The 15,574-nt window shown below is 45.2% G+C and overlaps 1 protein-coding gene across 1 annotated transcript in view; it reads left to right on the plus strand.

Annotated features, from left to right (window-relative positions):
* Positions 1-1,388: 1,388 nt before the first annotated feature.
* LOC309832745 (signal-regulatory protein beta-1-like) overlaps positions 1,389-15,574 on the plus strand; it is a gene marked incomplete at its 5' end in the record, with an annotated part of 72,152 nt that continues 57,966 nt past the window's right edge. The window contains 3 exons of the mRNA XM_082670722.1: positions 1,389-1,452; positions 3,815-3,912; positions 4,994-5,192. Coding sequence (XP_082526848.1) covers positions 1,389-1,452; positions 3,815-3,912; positions 4,994-5,192 — 361 coding nt within the window. The remainder of the gene's footprint in view (positions 1,453-3,814; positions 3,913-4,993; positions 5,193-15,574) is intronic.

Below are 15,574 nucleotides of genomic sequence, written 5' to 3' on the forward strand. Positions count from 1 at the left end.
CTTCAAAGTCTGATTCTCTAGGAATTCCTCCTCCCGTTGCCAGGCCCCCAGTTTGGGAAGCCTGACGTTAGGCTCGGAACCTTCACTCCAGTGGGTGGACTTCTGTGGTATAAGTGTTCTCCAGTCTGTGAGTTACCCACCCAGCAGTTATGGGATTTGATTTTACTGAGGTTGTGCCCCTCCTACCATCTCATTCTGGCTTCTCTTTTGTCTTTGGATGTGGGGTATCTTTTTTGGTGAGTTCCAGTGTCTTCCTGTCGATGATTATCCAGCAGCAAGTTGTGATCTACCACAGTATTTTTATATTGCTTACATGTTGAAATGATACAATTTCAGATGTTGAGTTAAATAAAATATAATTTGTTAAAATTTATTTCACGTGTTACTTTTTACTTTTCCAACGTGGCACTAGAAAATCTAAAACTCCCTACCTGGCTCACACAGTGTTTCCAGGGACAGAGCTGAGCTAAGAGCAGACAGGCATGTGGAGGGTATGGAGAGGGAGGGGTCGCATTTCTTAGGTTGGAGACTCTTATTTAGCTCCTATTTTGTGCTTAGCACTTTAGACATTATCTGAATTAGACTCAAACAGTCACAGGTAGATATCATTCGACTCTTGCTACAGATAAGGAAACTGAGGCCCGGGTTTGACCAAGGTCCAGGGGCTGGTGTGACCACTTACTTCACTGCACTGTCTGAACTTTGCAGGGGTGTCACCCCGACCTGGTTTTACTTATGTACATTGGCTCTGTCACATTTCCCCTGCCTGCCTATCTCTGTCTCTCTGGCAGAGCCCACTGCTTTTGGACACTTGCTCTGTAATTGTTGAACGAATGGGTGACCAGGGATGAATAACTTTATCAAACTTTTAGGGAAAAGTTATTGTGTGAAAGCCCAGTTCAAGCTAGGCTGCTTCCAAAGGCCAACCTTCCATCTAGTGTAATATCAACATCATACCCTCCTTCCCTCACCACGGCCCGGTGCTTCCGCCCAGTCCCTGCTGAGGAAGCTGGAAGGGGTGCAGTGAAGAGTTCTTCTGTTCCTCCTCCCATCTCTGAATCAGGTCCCAGGTGTGGATCGTTTGGCAGGCCCTTTGTGCGTGCATCAGAGACAGTCAGAGCCCAGGCCAGAGGTTGCAGACGCCTCCCAACTGGAAACCTCAGGTCTCCCTGAGGGTTTCGGGTTTTGGAAGGAGACCTGGGTCACAGTGGCCACTTCTCTCGCTGCAGCTCAATCCACTGCTCCAGGTCTGGGGATGGGTGTGTGGCCAGGACCTGCGAGGTCCGCCCCAGGCTGTCAGGAGACCAGGCAGTGGTTCCTGGGCTCATGTGGAGCCTCATCCAGGGCTTGAAGCGAGCATATTCCAGGGATGCTGGGAGCCTCCTGCCATGACTGCCACACCTGGGCAGGTGCTGGGCACCCTCCTGCTCACCTTTTTGCTAAGGCTCACAGGTGAGTCCGAGTGCTACCCACAGAGACCCTCAGAAAGGGCAGGGATTACCAAACCCAGCCACCTCGTGCTGCAGGGGAGGAGTAGCTACGCTGTTTGCCTGCCTGCCAGGGTGCTTGTTTCATGCCTTTTCCTCAGTGTGGACCTTGTGGATAATGGGGATGATGGGAGCTTTGGGGGTCAAGAGATGGAATATGTGACATGAAGGTAAGGGGCTGGGGGGAGGTCAGGGAATGAAAGAGGGGCACCGCCCCACCCAGTATCTCTGATGTCAGCTCTGGTCTGGGTGACTACCAGGTCTAGTTCAGAGAGGGTGTGGGGGCGCAAAGACAGAGGGACCAAGAAGCCCCCTGAGTGATGGAGCCTCTGGCATCGTGAAAAGAGTGCTGGACCCACAGTCAGGTGGACATGCTTAACATCCCTCCTTGGCCACTCACAGGCTGTGTGACCTTGTGCAAGTCACTAAACCTCTCTGAGTCTCTGCTTCTTCTGGAAAGTGGGCAATAATACCAGCCTCCCACAGTTGGTATGCAGATGAAAATGAGCACATGCCCCTGAGAGTGTGTTTTTTTTTTTTTTTTGCGGTATGCGGGCCTCTCACTGTTGTGGCCTCTCCCGTTGCGGAGCACAGGCTCCGGACACGCAGGCTCAGCAGCCATGGCTCACGGGCCCAGCCGCTCCGCAGCATGTGGGATCTTCCGGGACTGGGGCATGAACCTGTGTCCCCTGCATCGGCAGGCGGACTCTCAACCACTGCGCCACCAGGGAAACACTCTGAGAGTGTTTTATGATCCACAGGGTGTGGTGTGCGGGAGGGGAGATGATTACCACTAGGATTTACTCAGAGGAGAGCATGATGCAGAGCTGTGTGCTAAGGGGACAGGCTCCCACGGCTTCCTGAACTGCGCTCCATCATCTGTCACCCTGTGTTGTTGCTGCTGGTTTATTTCCCCACCCCCTCCCCCCCAGCACGGGTCCTGTATGATACATCTCTGTGTCCTCAGTACCCAGTTCACACACTGGCACAGAGAAGGGGCTCAGCAAATGTAGTGAAGACTTGGAGAGGCCCCTGCTCTCAGATCTCTGTAGTCTGTCCTGATGGGGAGGGAAGAGTCTAGTCCTGCAGTTGTCAGGATGACTCTAGGAGATAGATCCTAGGTTAGGAGAAGAAGTACTCTGGCCTCACCCTAGCTTGTGAGGGTGGATGAAGCTGCCCCCAGTGCAGCGAGCCCCCTGTCACTGGAAGTGAACAAGCAGAGGATGGAGGCCCAATGGGGTGATAACGGGAAGGCCCTGAGGACGAGGGCCAGCCATGCCTGCCCGCAGTGATTCTTGGCTTCTCACTTATGTCCAAAATGGAAATCTTGATTCCTCACCAAACCTCACCCATCCCAACCTGGTCCATTTAGCCCCATCTCAAAACCTAGAACCACCATCTACCCAAATGCTCAAGAGGAAAACCTAGGAATCATTTATCCATAGTTCATTCTGTGCCTTGGCTCCCCTCCAGTCCATCACGAGTCTTGCTGGCTGTATCTTCCAAATGTACCTCATATGGGTCCCTCCCTTTCTCACCACCCTGGTCCAGGCACCATCACCTCACACCTGGAGCTCTGTGCTGCCTCCTCGTTGGCTTCCCTTCCCCCAGGTTGCCACCCTCCTTTCCATTCTCCACACAGCAGCCCCAATTATCTTCTAAAACATGCCAGTGAGACCAGCTTGCTCCTCTGTTTAGAATCTCTGATGGCTTCCCATCACACTCAGAAAGGAATTAAGAGCATCCCCATGTCCCACAGCCTCTTCCCCATCTCGACCTCTCCGCCCATGATGCGGAGGTCCTACAGACATCTCAGTTTCTCAAGCCAACCAAGCTCTGCCAGCCCGAGGTGCTTCTCACCTGCTGTTCCCACTTTCTAGAATGTTATTCCCCTGCCCTGGCCCATGTCTGGCTCCTATCTGTTCCTCAGTTTCAGCTCAAGATGTCACCTCCTCCAGGAATCCTTCTCATACCGCCTTTCCAGAATAAGTCCTCCAGGCATTTCCTATGTCTGCACTCCTTGAGTTTCCCTGAGGTCACTGAGGCCCAGTTGTAGTTCTGTATTTGCTTGTTTACTTGTTAGCATCTGTTTATATGCTCCCCGAGGCTGCAGCCAGACAGGGCACATAGTAAGTCCCCAGGGCTGCACACACCGCGGCGCCTCTTTCCGGCTGCTGCTGTGGGATGCGGCGGGCTCTCAGCGCGCAGTCACAGCCATCTCTTTCCTAGACGGGCAGCCCTTCATCTCTCTGGCGGGCCCGGCTCACAGGACAACCCCTGGGAATCCGGTGCTTTCAACTGCACCGCTGACTCCTTCGGCTCCTCAGACTTCAATGTCACCTGGATGAAGGACAGAGATGAGCATCCAGCCTCAGCTCAGCACCTGGTGACCGGCGACAAAGGCAATTACTCCATCACCAGTAAGGTGTGGAGACACTGTCCCAAGACGTCTTGTCGGAGATGACCTGCGAAGTCACGCACGGGGTCCTGGCAGAGCTCTGCGGAAGAGCACGAACCTCTCTGAATGCTCCAAGCTGCGGAGGCGGAAGGCTGGGTGGGGGCATCGCTATCCTGGATTGACTTTCGGAGTCTTTTGCCCGAAGCCCCCCTTGGACTTCCAGTGGGAAATTGGAATTCCGCCTTGCCGTGGCTGATCCCGCTGTAGAGTTGTTAAAGATACAGGTTCCAGAGGCCCCCATGTGGGTTTAGTCCCGACTGTACCACTTCACAATCAATGTGATCTTCGGTAAGTTAACCTCTTTGTGCCTCAATTTCCCCTTAGAATGAGAATAAAATTATCACCTACCTTGTAGGTTTCATGTGAGTATTAAATGAGCTATTTCTTGTAAAGCACGTAGAACACTGCCTGACACTCAGTAAGTTGTTTGTGTATATTTGATTTTATTATTATTATCTGGACTAAGCGTCCATTCCAAACATCTTTGTTTTATTAATATCATTACTATTTTTAATTTTAAATATGTATTTAAAGGGGCTATTCAACACAAATGAATTAATTCATCCATTCATCCACAATATCTACTGTGTGTCAGGCACTGTTCTTGGTGCTAGGGATATAGAAATGAATAAAAATAAGTCATTGTTCTCATGGAAATTATAGTTTATAATTCTTAAAATAATATTTCATGATATGAAATATTTCAAATGCACAGGAAATAGCATAGCAGACACCATGTACCCCTACCCATATTTAATGAATGCTAACACTTAGCTCTCTTTGCCTTACATTGATCATCCAAGAAAAATTTATTTCTTTTTCAAAAAAGGTAACTGATTTAAGAATGAAAGCTCTAGGGTTGGTTCCTGGGAGAGAAAGACATAGAGGGCAGGCAGATAGGGGTAATTTCAACAGATGTTCCTTTCTGTTTCTCTGTCCAGTGGTCCCCACCCCGAAGATCACCACCACGAAGCCCTCTGGAATGCAAATCCATGTGCATTAGAGAGTGAATCTCCTGTGCCATGTGAGCCACTTCTATCCATCCCAGCTGCACCTCACCTGGATGGAGTACGCCTGCACGACACAGACCATGAAGTCCCCTCAGGTTGTCAGAAGCCCAGACGAGACCTACGCTCTGGAGCATACCTGGCAGGCAGAGACCATGCTGGACAGCAGCAAATTTGCCTGCTGGGTGGTCCAGGAGGAACAGCCCCCAGTCCAAGCCAACACCACCCTGTGGGCCCAGGGTGGGAAAAGGTGGGTGCAGCTTCTTGCCCAGCCCCTCTGGGCAGCCAGGCTGGAAACACCTGCCATCTGCCTGGGGTGCAGACAGCAGTAGGTCAGGGACTCAGGGCAGCAAAGGATGAAGGTGAAGGAAGGGAGGATGCCCTGGGGTTGTGATAAAACTCAAGCCTTCATCCCCAAGTTCCATTCCCGCCTCCCCTCTATCCTCCTCAAGAAGAAGTAGGACTTCCCCAATGCCATGAACTCTTCAGGTGGAAAGTTCTCTTGACTGCAGGAAAAGGCAAAGATTAAGGAGAGATGGGCACCAAAATCCCTTCCAGGAAAGCTCTAATCAAGACTGGTTCAGCTGAGAGTTTCTGGAGTTCAATTTTAAAGAGAGGTCAGAATTCTTGACAGGATTGCCTGGGAAGCAGGGAGGGTGCAGGTGCAGGATTCTCATTCTCTCTGCTACTGAGTTTGCTCTCTCTCACTTCTTTCTCAGTCTCTTTTTTCTCTCTTCTCCCCTCCTCTGTCCCTCATTTTCCTTCTGCTTCTTCTCTTTCTCACCCCCACCCTATCCAAATTAGATTCTATCTCCTCCTATCTACCTTTTGTGTCCTAGATAACATTCTCCACTAGGGAGAGCTGCCCACCAGCAGTTCAGACCTTGAGGACGGATCTTTCCTTGGTCCAGCTGGAATCAGCTTGGGAGAGTGAATGACTGGGCCAGAAGGGATGAATTGGGGAGAGGAGGAGAGGTGGAGAGATAGGAGTATTAGAATTGGCCAGACCTGGACCAGCCAAGGGTGAGCTAGAGTATGGACTGAGCTCTCCAGAACCACAGGAAGTGGGATAGGACAACTCCCTACAGGCAGCGTGAGCTTCTGGGCCTGCAGCATGTATTACAGCCCAAGCCACCACCAGCAAAAGGGTAGACAGGATGCTGGGCTGCAAAACCACACATCTTCACAACAGGAGCATTGACCCTGCATTCTATTTCTCCCTGAAAGAACTGGCCTTTTCTGCCTGCTCTAAGAATTCTCAGGGGCAATGAACCCACTACCTTTCAACTTCTCAGTGCCTTTTTTTTTTCGTGTCTAGAAGAAATAAGAAAAACGTCCACCCAGCGGGATATATAGATCTGTGTGAAAAATTACAGACTGGTCCTTTCTGATCCGAAGCAAGTTACACTATTTCTTTATTGACTCATGCTGAGATTTTTCTCTCTGTCTTACTTTTCTCCTTTGCCTGCATGCATGTATCTGTCCCACTGCTGCAAGGTTAGCCCCGTGAGAGCATCACTTTGATACTACCACTCCCCTGTGTGGTGTTTGATGTGCCTTGTGATCTGCAGCGGGGAAACTTCTTTTTCTGACGTCAGACCCCCTTCTGTTCGTTGTTAACGTGTCTTTGCAGCAACACCTTCTCAGCCTGACCCCTAAAGCCCTTCTTCAGCTCTCACCCCTTACACACTCCCACCTCTGTGCTTCTGGTCATGTTTGCTGACACCTGTAGAGCACTTACTGTGTGACAGGCATCCTCACATATGTTGTTTGATGTTTGACAGCCAGGATAGGCAGCAGAGGGACCAGGTCTCAGGGGTCTCAAATAACAGAGCGTGGATTAGAAGACAGGGCTGTCTGTTCACAATTCAATGTGTTTTCTGTATTTTTTCCTCCATCCTGTCTAAGAATACAAATCTTAGTGTTATCTCAAGTCTTTTGCAAATCCCCCTCTTAAATGCTCTGTATTCATAATTATTTCTTCCTGAATTGTCAGGTCTACCCACATCATTCAGTTCTCACCATTGGCTCTGAAACTATGGGGCCTCTTGCAAGTCCCTACAGGGGGTTTTGTCCATTTATGCGTCTCCTCCGTGCTGAGACCCTCACAGACCTGAAGCAGATACTGGCTCTTAAGTTCGGTCGTGGCCAGACTTTGGAGTCAAATGGATCAGTGTCACCTAGCAGAGCTGCCACGGGCCATCTGGGACCTCAGGCAAAGCACTGCTGTTTCTGAGCTCAGTTACCTCCTCTGAGCAATGAGGACTGCCCACCAGGTGGGGACCAGCTGGGACTCCTTCCCTTGACCCCTGCTTGGCATCCAGACATTGGAACGCACAGTGGGTGCTCTGTAATGACTGATGGCAGTCTTCATGATGCCTAGACCATGCTGGGTTGCAAGCAGGAAATGACTGAAGTTCACTGATTATTATGAGGAAGCTATGGAGAAATAGAGGCAGCTGTGATGTAACAGAAAGAGCCCTTGACTTGGTCTGGGGTTGGAATGTGAGTTCTGTTTGCTGTGAGGGACTTGGGTGAGGTACTAACCCACTCAGCCTTTCCCCCTCTAACATTAGAAATATGATTAATAACAATTATTTAGGTGGTGGTTGTGAGTATTGGATGACGATAGTTATCATTTATAGAGTGATCACCATGTGTCTTATATTCTTTACTAGTTACTGTATGTAATTTATTAATTAACTCTGAGAATTAAGAATCAGCCCCATTTTACAGATGAGAAAACTGAGGCTTAGAGAGTTGAGTTGTCCAGGCTTATGCAGTAGAGGGGCTGGGAATGCAAACTTGGGCTGAGTGTGACCCCAAAGCCTGTGGTCCTACCCTGTATCTGTGCTGTTCTGGGAGCAGTGAGACACTCTTCCCTGTCCAGGGACTGAGGACAGAGCTGAGCCTGGTCACTGAGCACAGACCCTGGGTCCTTACTTCCTGGCTAAGAACCCTGGCTCTACTGACCAGCTGTGGATCTTGGACAAGGTACTTAGGGTCTGGGCCTTAGTGTCTTCGTCTGTGAAATGGGGATAGGAGTAGCTCCCTCCTCTTAGGGCTGCAGTGAGAACTTGGTGGGATAGGTCTCAGAGTCTGTAAGCAGGGTTGTGGGATGTGGGTGTTGGCTGTGAGGTGTGGTTGGGAGTCGGACTCCTTACAAACTGCTGTGGTCCCTGTAGCTTCTTGTCTGGCCTCTGACATCAGCTTCATAACTGAACTGTCAGAATGTAAACTTTAAAGCCTATGGAAGGGGAGGCGATGGGGCTTCTCCACGGTGATGCTGAGGATTTGTTCTCACTGAGTTCGGGCTCCTCTGCATCCTCTCACAGGTGGGGTCTCTCCTACAGGCAGGAGCAGACACGCTTATGCCCTGCAAGGCCCCCTTCAGTGATCTGAGCCGGGCAGAAGCATCCAACTGACCTTCATGTTCTCTGGATTCTGCACATGTCAGGTTACTGTGAACTGCATTAAAAACACCCACCAGGGCTTCCCTGGTGGCGCAGTGGTTGAGAGTCCGCCTGCCGATGCAGGGAACGTGGGTTCGTGCCCCGGTCCGGGAAGATCCCACATGCCGCGGGGCGGCTAGGCCCGTGAGCCACGGCCGCTGAGCCTGCGCATCCGGAGCCTGTGCTCCGCAACGGGAGAGGCCACAACAGTGAGAGGCCTGCGTACCGCAAAAAAAAAAAAAAAAACACCCACCAGCGATTAAAGCCCCGGACTAGCGTCTACCTTACTGGAGACACCTACAATGTGACCAGAAGTGTGCTCGTCTCTCTGCAGGCTGACAACGTGTACTCCCTTGTCCTCTGCCAAGTCAAGCACAGGTCCACACTGGTTTCCCAGAAAACCATCCAGCTAGACCAGTACCTCCGTGATAAGGACATTCTCTTTGTCCAGACGGGTTAGTGCAGAGTTGGGCTTGAAGTTTCTGAACCTTAGTTTCCTCGACTGATAAATGGGATATCCCTCACTTTGTTGTGGCAAGAATTCAGTGAAATGATACTGGTAAAGTAATTAACACATCTCTTGCTCATTAACCACAGAGAAGTGACAATTGTTATTTGTCTTTATAATTAATATTCACATCACTTCTCAGAACTCAGTTTCTTCAGCTGTAAAATGGAGAAAAAATATCTTCTGGGAATTTAATTTTATTATCATAATTTTTTTATATGAAGAGGATTTAAAACCCTTTGTGAATGTCTAAATTTTAGATGCAAGGATGATTTTTTTTATCTTTACTCATATCTGGGTAAAGGCCTAATTTTCCATCAGTTTTTTTTTAATTGATTTTGATTTTCTTGGCCTAGATCAATACTTGACTGGTCTGCAAATCACATTATATGAAAGCCCTTCATAGTGTACCTAGTAGGAATATTAGTGATCATCTCATTGTTTACAACTCTAAAGCCCAGAGAAGGCAAGTGAGTTGTCCAAGGCTGCACAGCAGTAAAATTAATTCCTTAAATATTTATAGGACTTTAAAGTTTACAAAATATTTTCCTCATGTTTTTGCTATTATTGTGGAGGGAAACACATCATTTTACATGGATAAAATATTGATACTAATGACTCAAATGAGCACAGCACACTGTCAATATACACATTTGTACGGATTGGCTTATTTAATGTGAACAACTGCCCTGTACTGCTTATCGCATTCATGGTTTATAGAAGGAAACTGAGGTTGTAGAAAGCGAAGTCTGCCCGAGGCTGGGAAGCTGGTGAGTGAGAGACCTTTTGACATGAATTCAGGCTCTGACTGCTATTCACCAGCTGTGGGACCTCCTGCTTGTTGTTTAAGTTCTCTGAGTCTCCGTATCTTTGAGTGTAAAATAGGAAAATGATCATTCAGGGCATATTTTATATAATTCCCTGGAGTTAGGACAATTGTTTGGAGAAGCAAAAGTCATAGATAATAAAAATCTTAACAAACAAATTAATTATTTATAAATTAGCTCCCTCATTAAACCCTCCCGGCTCAACACTTCCTGCATCTCAGGTTGGGTTTCCCATCATGGAAATAACTTTCTGGGTGTCTTTCTTTGTGTTTCCCTGGAGGCACAGCCTGAAACTAGGTCTTGGGTGCAGGTGGTTGTGAGATGATTCAGTGAGGCTGGGATAAGAGATGGAGCTAGTGAGACAGGGAATAAGGGACACCCCAGAATGGGTATTATTGAACTGGGTGCCCCTGTGGGTGACTGAGGCTCAGTGCCACTGGGGACCCTCTGAGGAACTCTGTAGACTCTTCCTCAGGATTGTCCATGGAGGGGGGAGGCTGGGATGTGCCTGCATGGGCTGCATGGCATTTCACGATTGTGGAGAACTCCTGAGGCAGAGGATTGCGGAAGAGCTTCAGGAATCTGAGATAGAAGGTGGCACCACCCAGCACTGCTGCCCTGAGATCAGGTGGCTGCAGGAGGTGGTGTGGCACCCAGAAACCCTCTGCTCTAGGGGGTGGGTCTTTCCTTGATTGAAATGTGGCAAACCTCAGACCACATTGTACAATTAGAATCCACATCCATTGCTAAGTGAAATCAGAAACTTGGCAAAGTGTATTTCAAGTAATTGATGTAAATGATATTTTAGAACTGCTGGTATCCCAAGTGAATCTTCCCACATTTAAAGATGAAACAAGAAAGAAAAAAATCTATGATCATAATGATCCTGCGGGCACTTCAAAAGATAAAATTTTGATGAGAAGAGGTCCCTTAAAATTGATAGAACAGTTAAATAATTTCAAATAATTTTTCAAAATTACCTTTTAAATTAAATTTTATTTTTTTATTTTTTTAATTAATTAATTTATTTTTAACATCTTTATTGGAGTATAATTGCTTTACAATGGTGTGTTAGTTTCTGCTTTATAACAAAATGAATCAGCTATAAATATACATATATCCCCATATCTCTTCCCTCTTGCATCTCCCACCCTCACGCCCTCCCTATCCCACCCCTCTAGGTGGTCACAAATCACCTACCTGATCTCCCTGTGCTAGGCTAGCTGCTTCCCACTAGCTATCAGTTTTCCATTTGGTAGTGTATATATGTCCATGCCACTCTCTCACTTTGTCCCAGCTTACCCTTCCCCCTCCCCATGTCCTCAAGTCCATTCTCTAGTAGGTCTGCATCTTTATTCCTGTCCTGCCCCTAGGTTCTTCATGACCGTTTTTTTTTCTTTATTTTTAGATTCCATATATATGTGTTAGCATACTGTATTTGTTTTTCTCTTTCTGACTTACTTCACTCTGTATGACAGACTCTAGATCGATCCACCTCACTACAAATAGCTCAATTTCATTTCTTTTTATGACTGACTAATAGTCCATTGTATATATACGCCACATTGTCTTTATCCATTCACCTGTCGATGGACACTTAGGTTGCTTCCGTGTCCTGGCTATTGTAAATAGAGCTGCAATGAACATTGTGGTACATGACTCTTTTTGAATTATGGATTTCTCAGGGTATATGCCCAGTAGTGGGATTCCTGTGTCGTATGGTAGTTCTATTTTTGGTTTTTTAAGGAACCTCCATACTGTTCTCCATAGTGGCCATATCAATTTACATTCCCACTAACAGTGCAAGAGGGTTCCCTTTTCTCCACACCACCTCCAGCATTTATTGCTTGTAGATTTTTTTTTATAAATTTATTTATGTTTTATTTATTTTTTGGCTGTGTTGGGTCTTCTTGCTGAGCACTGGCTTTCTCTAGTTGCGGTGAGCAGGGGCTACTCTTCCTTGTGGTGTGTGGGCTTCTCATTGAGGTGGCTTCTCTTGTTGTGGAGCACAGGCTCTAGGTGTGCGGACTCAGTAATTATGGCTCGCAGGCTTTAGAGCGCAGGCTCAGTAGTTGTGGCGCATGGGCTTAGTTGCTCCGTGGCATGTGGGATCTTCCAGGAGCAGGGATTGAACCTGTGTCCCCTGCATTGGCAGGCAGATTCTTAACCACTGTGCCACCAGGATAGCCCCTGCTTGTAGATTTTTTGATGACGGCTATTCTGACTGGTGTGAGATGATATCTCATTGTAGTTTTGATTTGCATTTCTCTAATGATTAATGATGTTGAGCATTCTTTCATGTGTTTGTTGGCAATCTATATTACTTCTTTGGAGAAATGTCTATTTAGGTCTTCTGCCCATTTTTGGATTGGTTTATTTGTTTTTTTGATATTGAGCTGCATGAGCTGCTTGTAAATTTTGGAGATTAATCCTTTGTCAGTTGCTTCATTTGCAAATAGTTTCTCTCACTCTGAGGGTTGTCTTTTGGTCTTGTTTATGGTTTCCTTTGCTGTGCAAAAGCTTTGCAGTTTCACTAGGTCCCATTTGTTTATTTTTGTTTTTTTTCCATTTTTCTAGGAGGTGGGTCCAAAAGGATATTGCTGTGATTTATGTCATGGAGTGTTCTGCCTAAATTTTCCTCTAAGAGTTTGATAGTTTCTGGCCTTACATTTAGGTCTTTAATCCATTTTGAGTTTATTTTTGTGTATGGTGTTAGGGGGTGTTCTAATTTCATTCTTTTACATGTCCAATTTTCACAGCACCAATTATTGAAGAGGCTGTCTTTTCTCCATTGTATATTCTTGCTTCCTCTATCAAAGATAAAGTGAGCATATGTGCGTGGGTTTATCTCTGGGCTTTCTATCCTGTTCCATTGATCTATATTTCTGTTTTTGTGGCAATACCATACTGTCTTGATTACTGTAGCTTTGTAGTATAGTCCAAAGTCAGGGAGCCTGATTCCACCAGCTACATTTTTCTTTCTCAAGATTGCTTTGGCTATTCAGGGTCTTTTGTGTTTCCATACAAATTGTGAAATTTTTTGTTCTTGTTCTGTGAAAAATGCCATTGGTACTTTGATAGGGATTGCATTGAATCTGTAGATTGCTTTGGATAGTATAGTCATTTTAACAATGTTGATTCTTCCAACCCAAGAACATGTTATATCTCTCCACCTATTTGTATCATCTTTAATTTCTTTCATCAGTGTCTTATAGTTTTGTGCATACAGGTCTTTTGTCTCCTTAGGTAGGTTTATTCCTAGGTATTTTGCTCTTTTTGTTGCAATGGTAAGTGGGAGTGTTTCCTTAATTTTGCTTTCATATTTTTCATCATTAGTGTATAGGAATGCAAGAGATTTCTCTGCATTATTTTTGTATCCTGCAACTTTACCAGATTCATTGATTAGCTCTAGTAAATAGTTTTTCTGGTAGCATCTTTAGGATTCTCTATGTATAGTATCACGTCATCTGCAAACAGTGACAGCTTTACTTCTTCTTTTCCAATTTGGATTCCTTTCATTTCCTTTTTCTTCTCTGATTGCTGTGGCTAAAACTTCCAAAACAATGTTGAAAAATAGTGGTGAGAGTGGGCATCCTTGTCTTGTTCCTGATTTTAGTGGAAATGGTTTCAATTTTTCACCATTGAGGAAGATATTGGCTGTGGGTTCATCATATATGGCCTTTATTATGTTGAGGTAAGTTACCTCTATGCCTACTTTCTGGAGAGTTTTTATCATAAATTGGTGTTGATTTTTTTCAGAAGCTTTCTCTTCGTCTATTGAGATGATCATTTTTTTTTTTTTTTTTTTTTTTGTGGTACGCGGGCCTCTCACTGTTGTGGTCTCTCCCGTTGCAGAGCACAGGCTCTGGACGCGCAGGCTCAGTGTCCATGGCTCACAGGCCTAGCCACTCCACGGCATGTGGGATCATCCCGGACTGGGGCACAAACCCGTGTCCCCTGCATTGGCAGGCGGACTCTCAACCACTGCACCACCAGGGAAGCCCTGTCGAAGATTTTTAATCACAGCCTCAATTTCAGTGCTTGTGATCCGTCTGTTTATATTTTCTATTTCTTCCTGGTTCAGTCTTGGAAGGTTGTGCTTTTGTAAGAATTTGTCCATTTCTTCCAGGTTGTCCATTATATTGGCATAGAGTTGCTTGTAGTAATCTCTCATGATCCTTTGTATTTCTGCAGTGTCAGTTATTACTTCTCTTTTTTCATTTCTCATTCTACTGATTTGAGTCTTCTCCCTTTTTTCTTCATGAGTCTGGCTAATGGTTTATCAAATTTTTATCTTCTCAAAGAACCAGCTTTTAGTTTTATTGATCTTTGCTATTGTTTCTTTCATTTCTTTTTCATTTATTTCTGATGTGACCTTTATGATTTCTTTCCTTCTGCTAACTTTGGGTTTTCTTTGTTCTTCTTCCTCTAATTGCTTTAGGTGTTAGTTACATTGTTTGAGATGTTTCTTGTTTCTTAAGGTAGGATTGTATTGGTATAAACTTCCCTCTTAGAACTGCTTTTGCTGCATCCCATAGGTTTTGGGTCATCATATTTTCATTGTCATTTGTTTCTAGGTATTTTTTGATTTCCTGTTTGATTTCTTCAGTGATCTCTTGGTCATTAAGTAGTGTATTGTTTATCCTCCATGTGTTTGTATTTTTTACAGATTGTTTCCTGTAAGTGATATCTAGTCTCATAGCGTTGTGGTCAGAAAAGATAGTTGATACGATTTCAGTTTTCTTAAATTTACCAAGGCTTGATTTGTGACCCAAGATATGATCTATCCTGGAGAATGGTCCATGAGCACTTGAGGTAAAAGTGTATTCTGTTGGTTTTGGATGGAATGTCCTATAAATATCAATTAAGTCCATCTTGTTTAATGTATCATTTAAAGCTTGTGTTCCCTTATTTATTTTCATTTTGGATGATCTGTCCATTGGTGAAGGTGGGGTGTTAAAGTCCCCTACTATGTTGTGTTACTGTCGATTTCCCCTTTTATGGCTGTTAGTATTTGCCTTATGTATTGAGGTGCTCCTATATTGGGTGCATAGATATTTACAATTGTTATATCTTCTTCTTGGACTGATCCCATTATCATTATATACTGTCCTCTTTGTCTCTTGTAATAGTCTTTATTTTAAAGTCTATTTTGTCTGATATGAGAATTGCTACTCCAGCTTTCTTTTGATTTCCATTTGCATAGAATATCTTTTTCCATCCCCTCACTTTCAGTCTGTGTGTGTCCCTAGGTCTGAAGTGGGTCTCTTGTAGACAGCATATGTATGGGTCCTGTTTGTGTATCCATTCAGCCAGTCTATGTCTTTTGGTTGGAGCATTTAATCCATTTACATTTAAGGTAATTATCCATATGTATGTTCCTATTACCATTTTCTTAATTGTTTTGGGCTTGTTATTGTAGGTCTTTTCCTTCTCTTGTGTTTCCTGCCTAGAGAAGTTCCTTTAGCATTTGTTGTAAAGCTGGTTTGGTGGTGCTGAATTCTCTTAGCTTCTGCTTGTCTGTAAAGATTTTAATTTGTGTATCGAATCTGCATGGAATCCTTGCTGGGTAGAGTAATCTTTGTTGTAGGTTTTTCCCTTTCATCACTTTAAATATGTCCCACCACTCTCTTCTGGCTTGCAGAGTTTCTGCTGAAAGCTCAGCTGTTAACCTTATGGGGATTCCTTTGTATATTATTTGTTGTTTTTCCCTTTTAATATTTTTTCTTTGTATTTAATTTTTGATAGTTTGCTTATTATGTGTCTTGGTGTGTTTCTCCTTGGATTTATCTTGTATGGGACTCTCTGTGCTTCCTGGACTTGATTAACTATTTC

This window comes from Grampus griseus, assembly GCF_964374135.1.
Source record: "Grampus griseus genome assembly, chromosome: 14".
Lineage (NCBI taxonomy): Eukaryota > Metazoa > Chordata > Mammalia > Artiodactyla > Delphinidae > Grampus > Grampus griseus.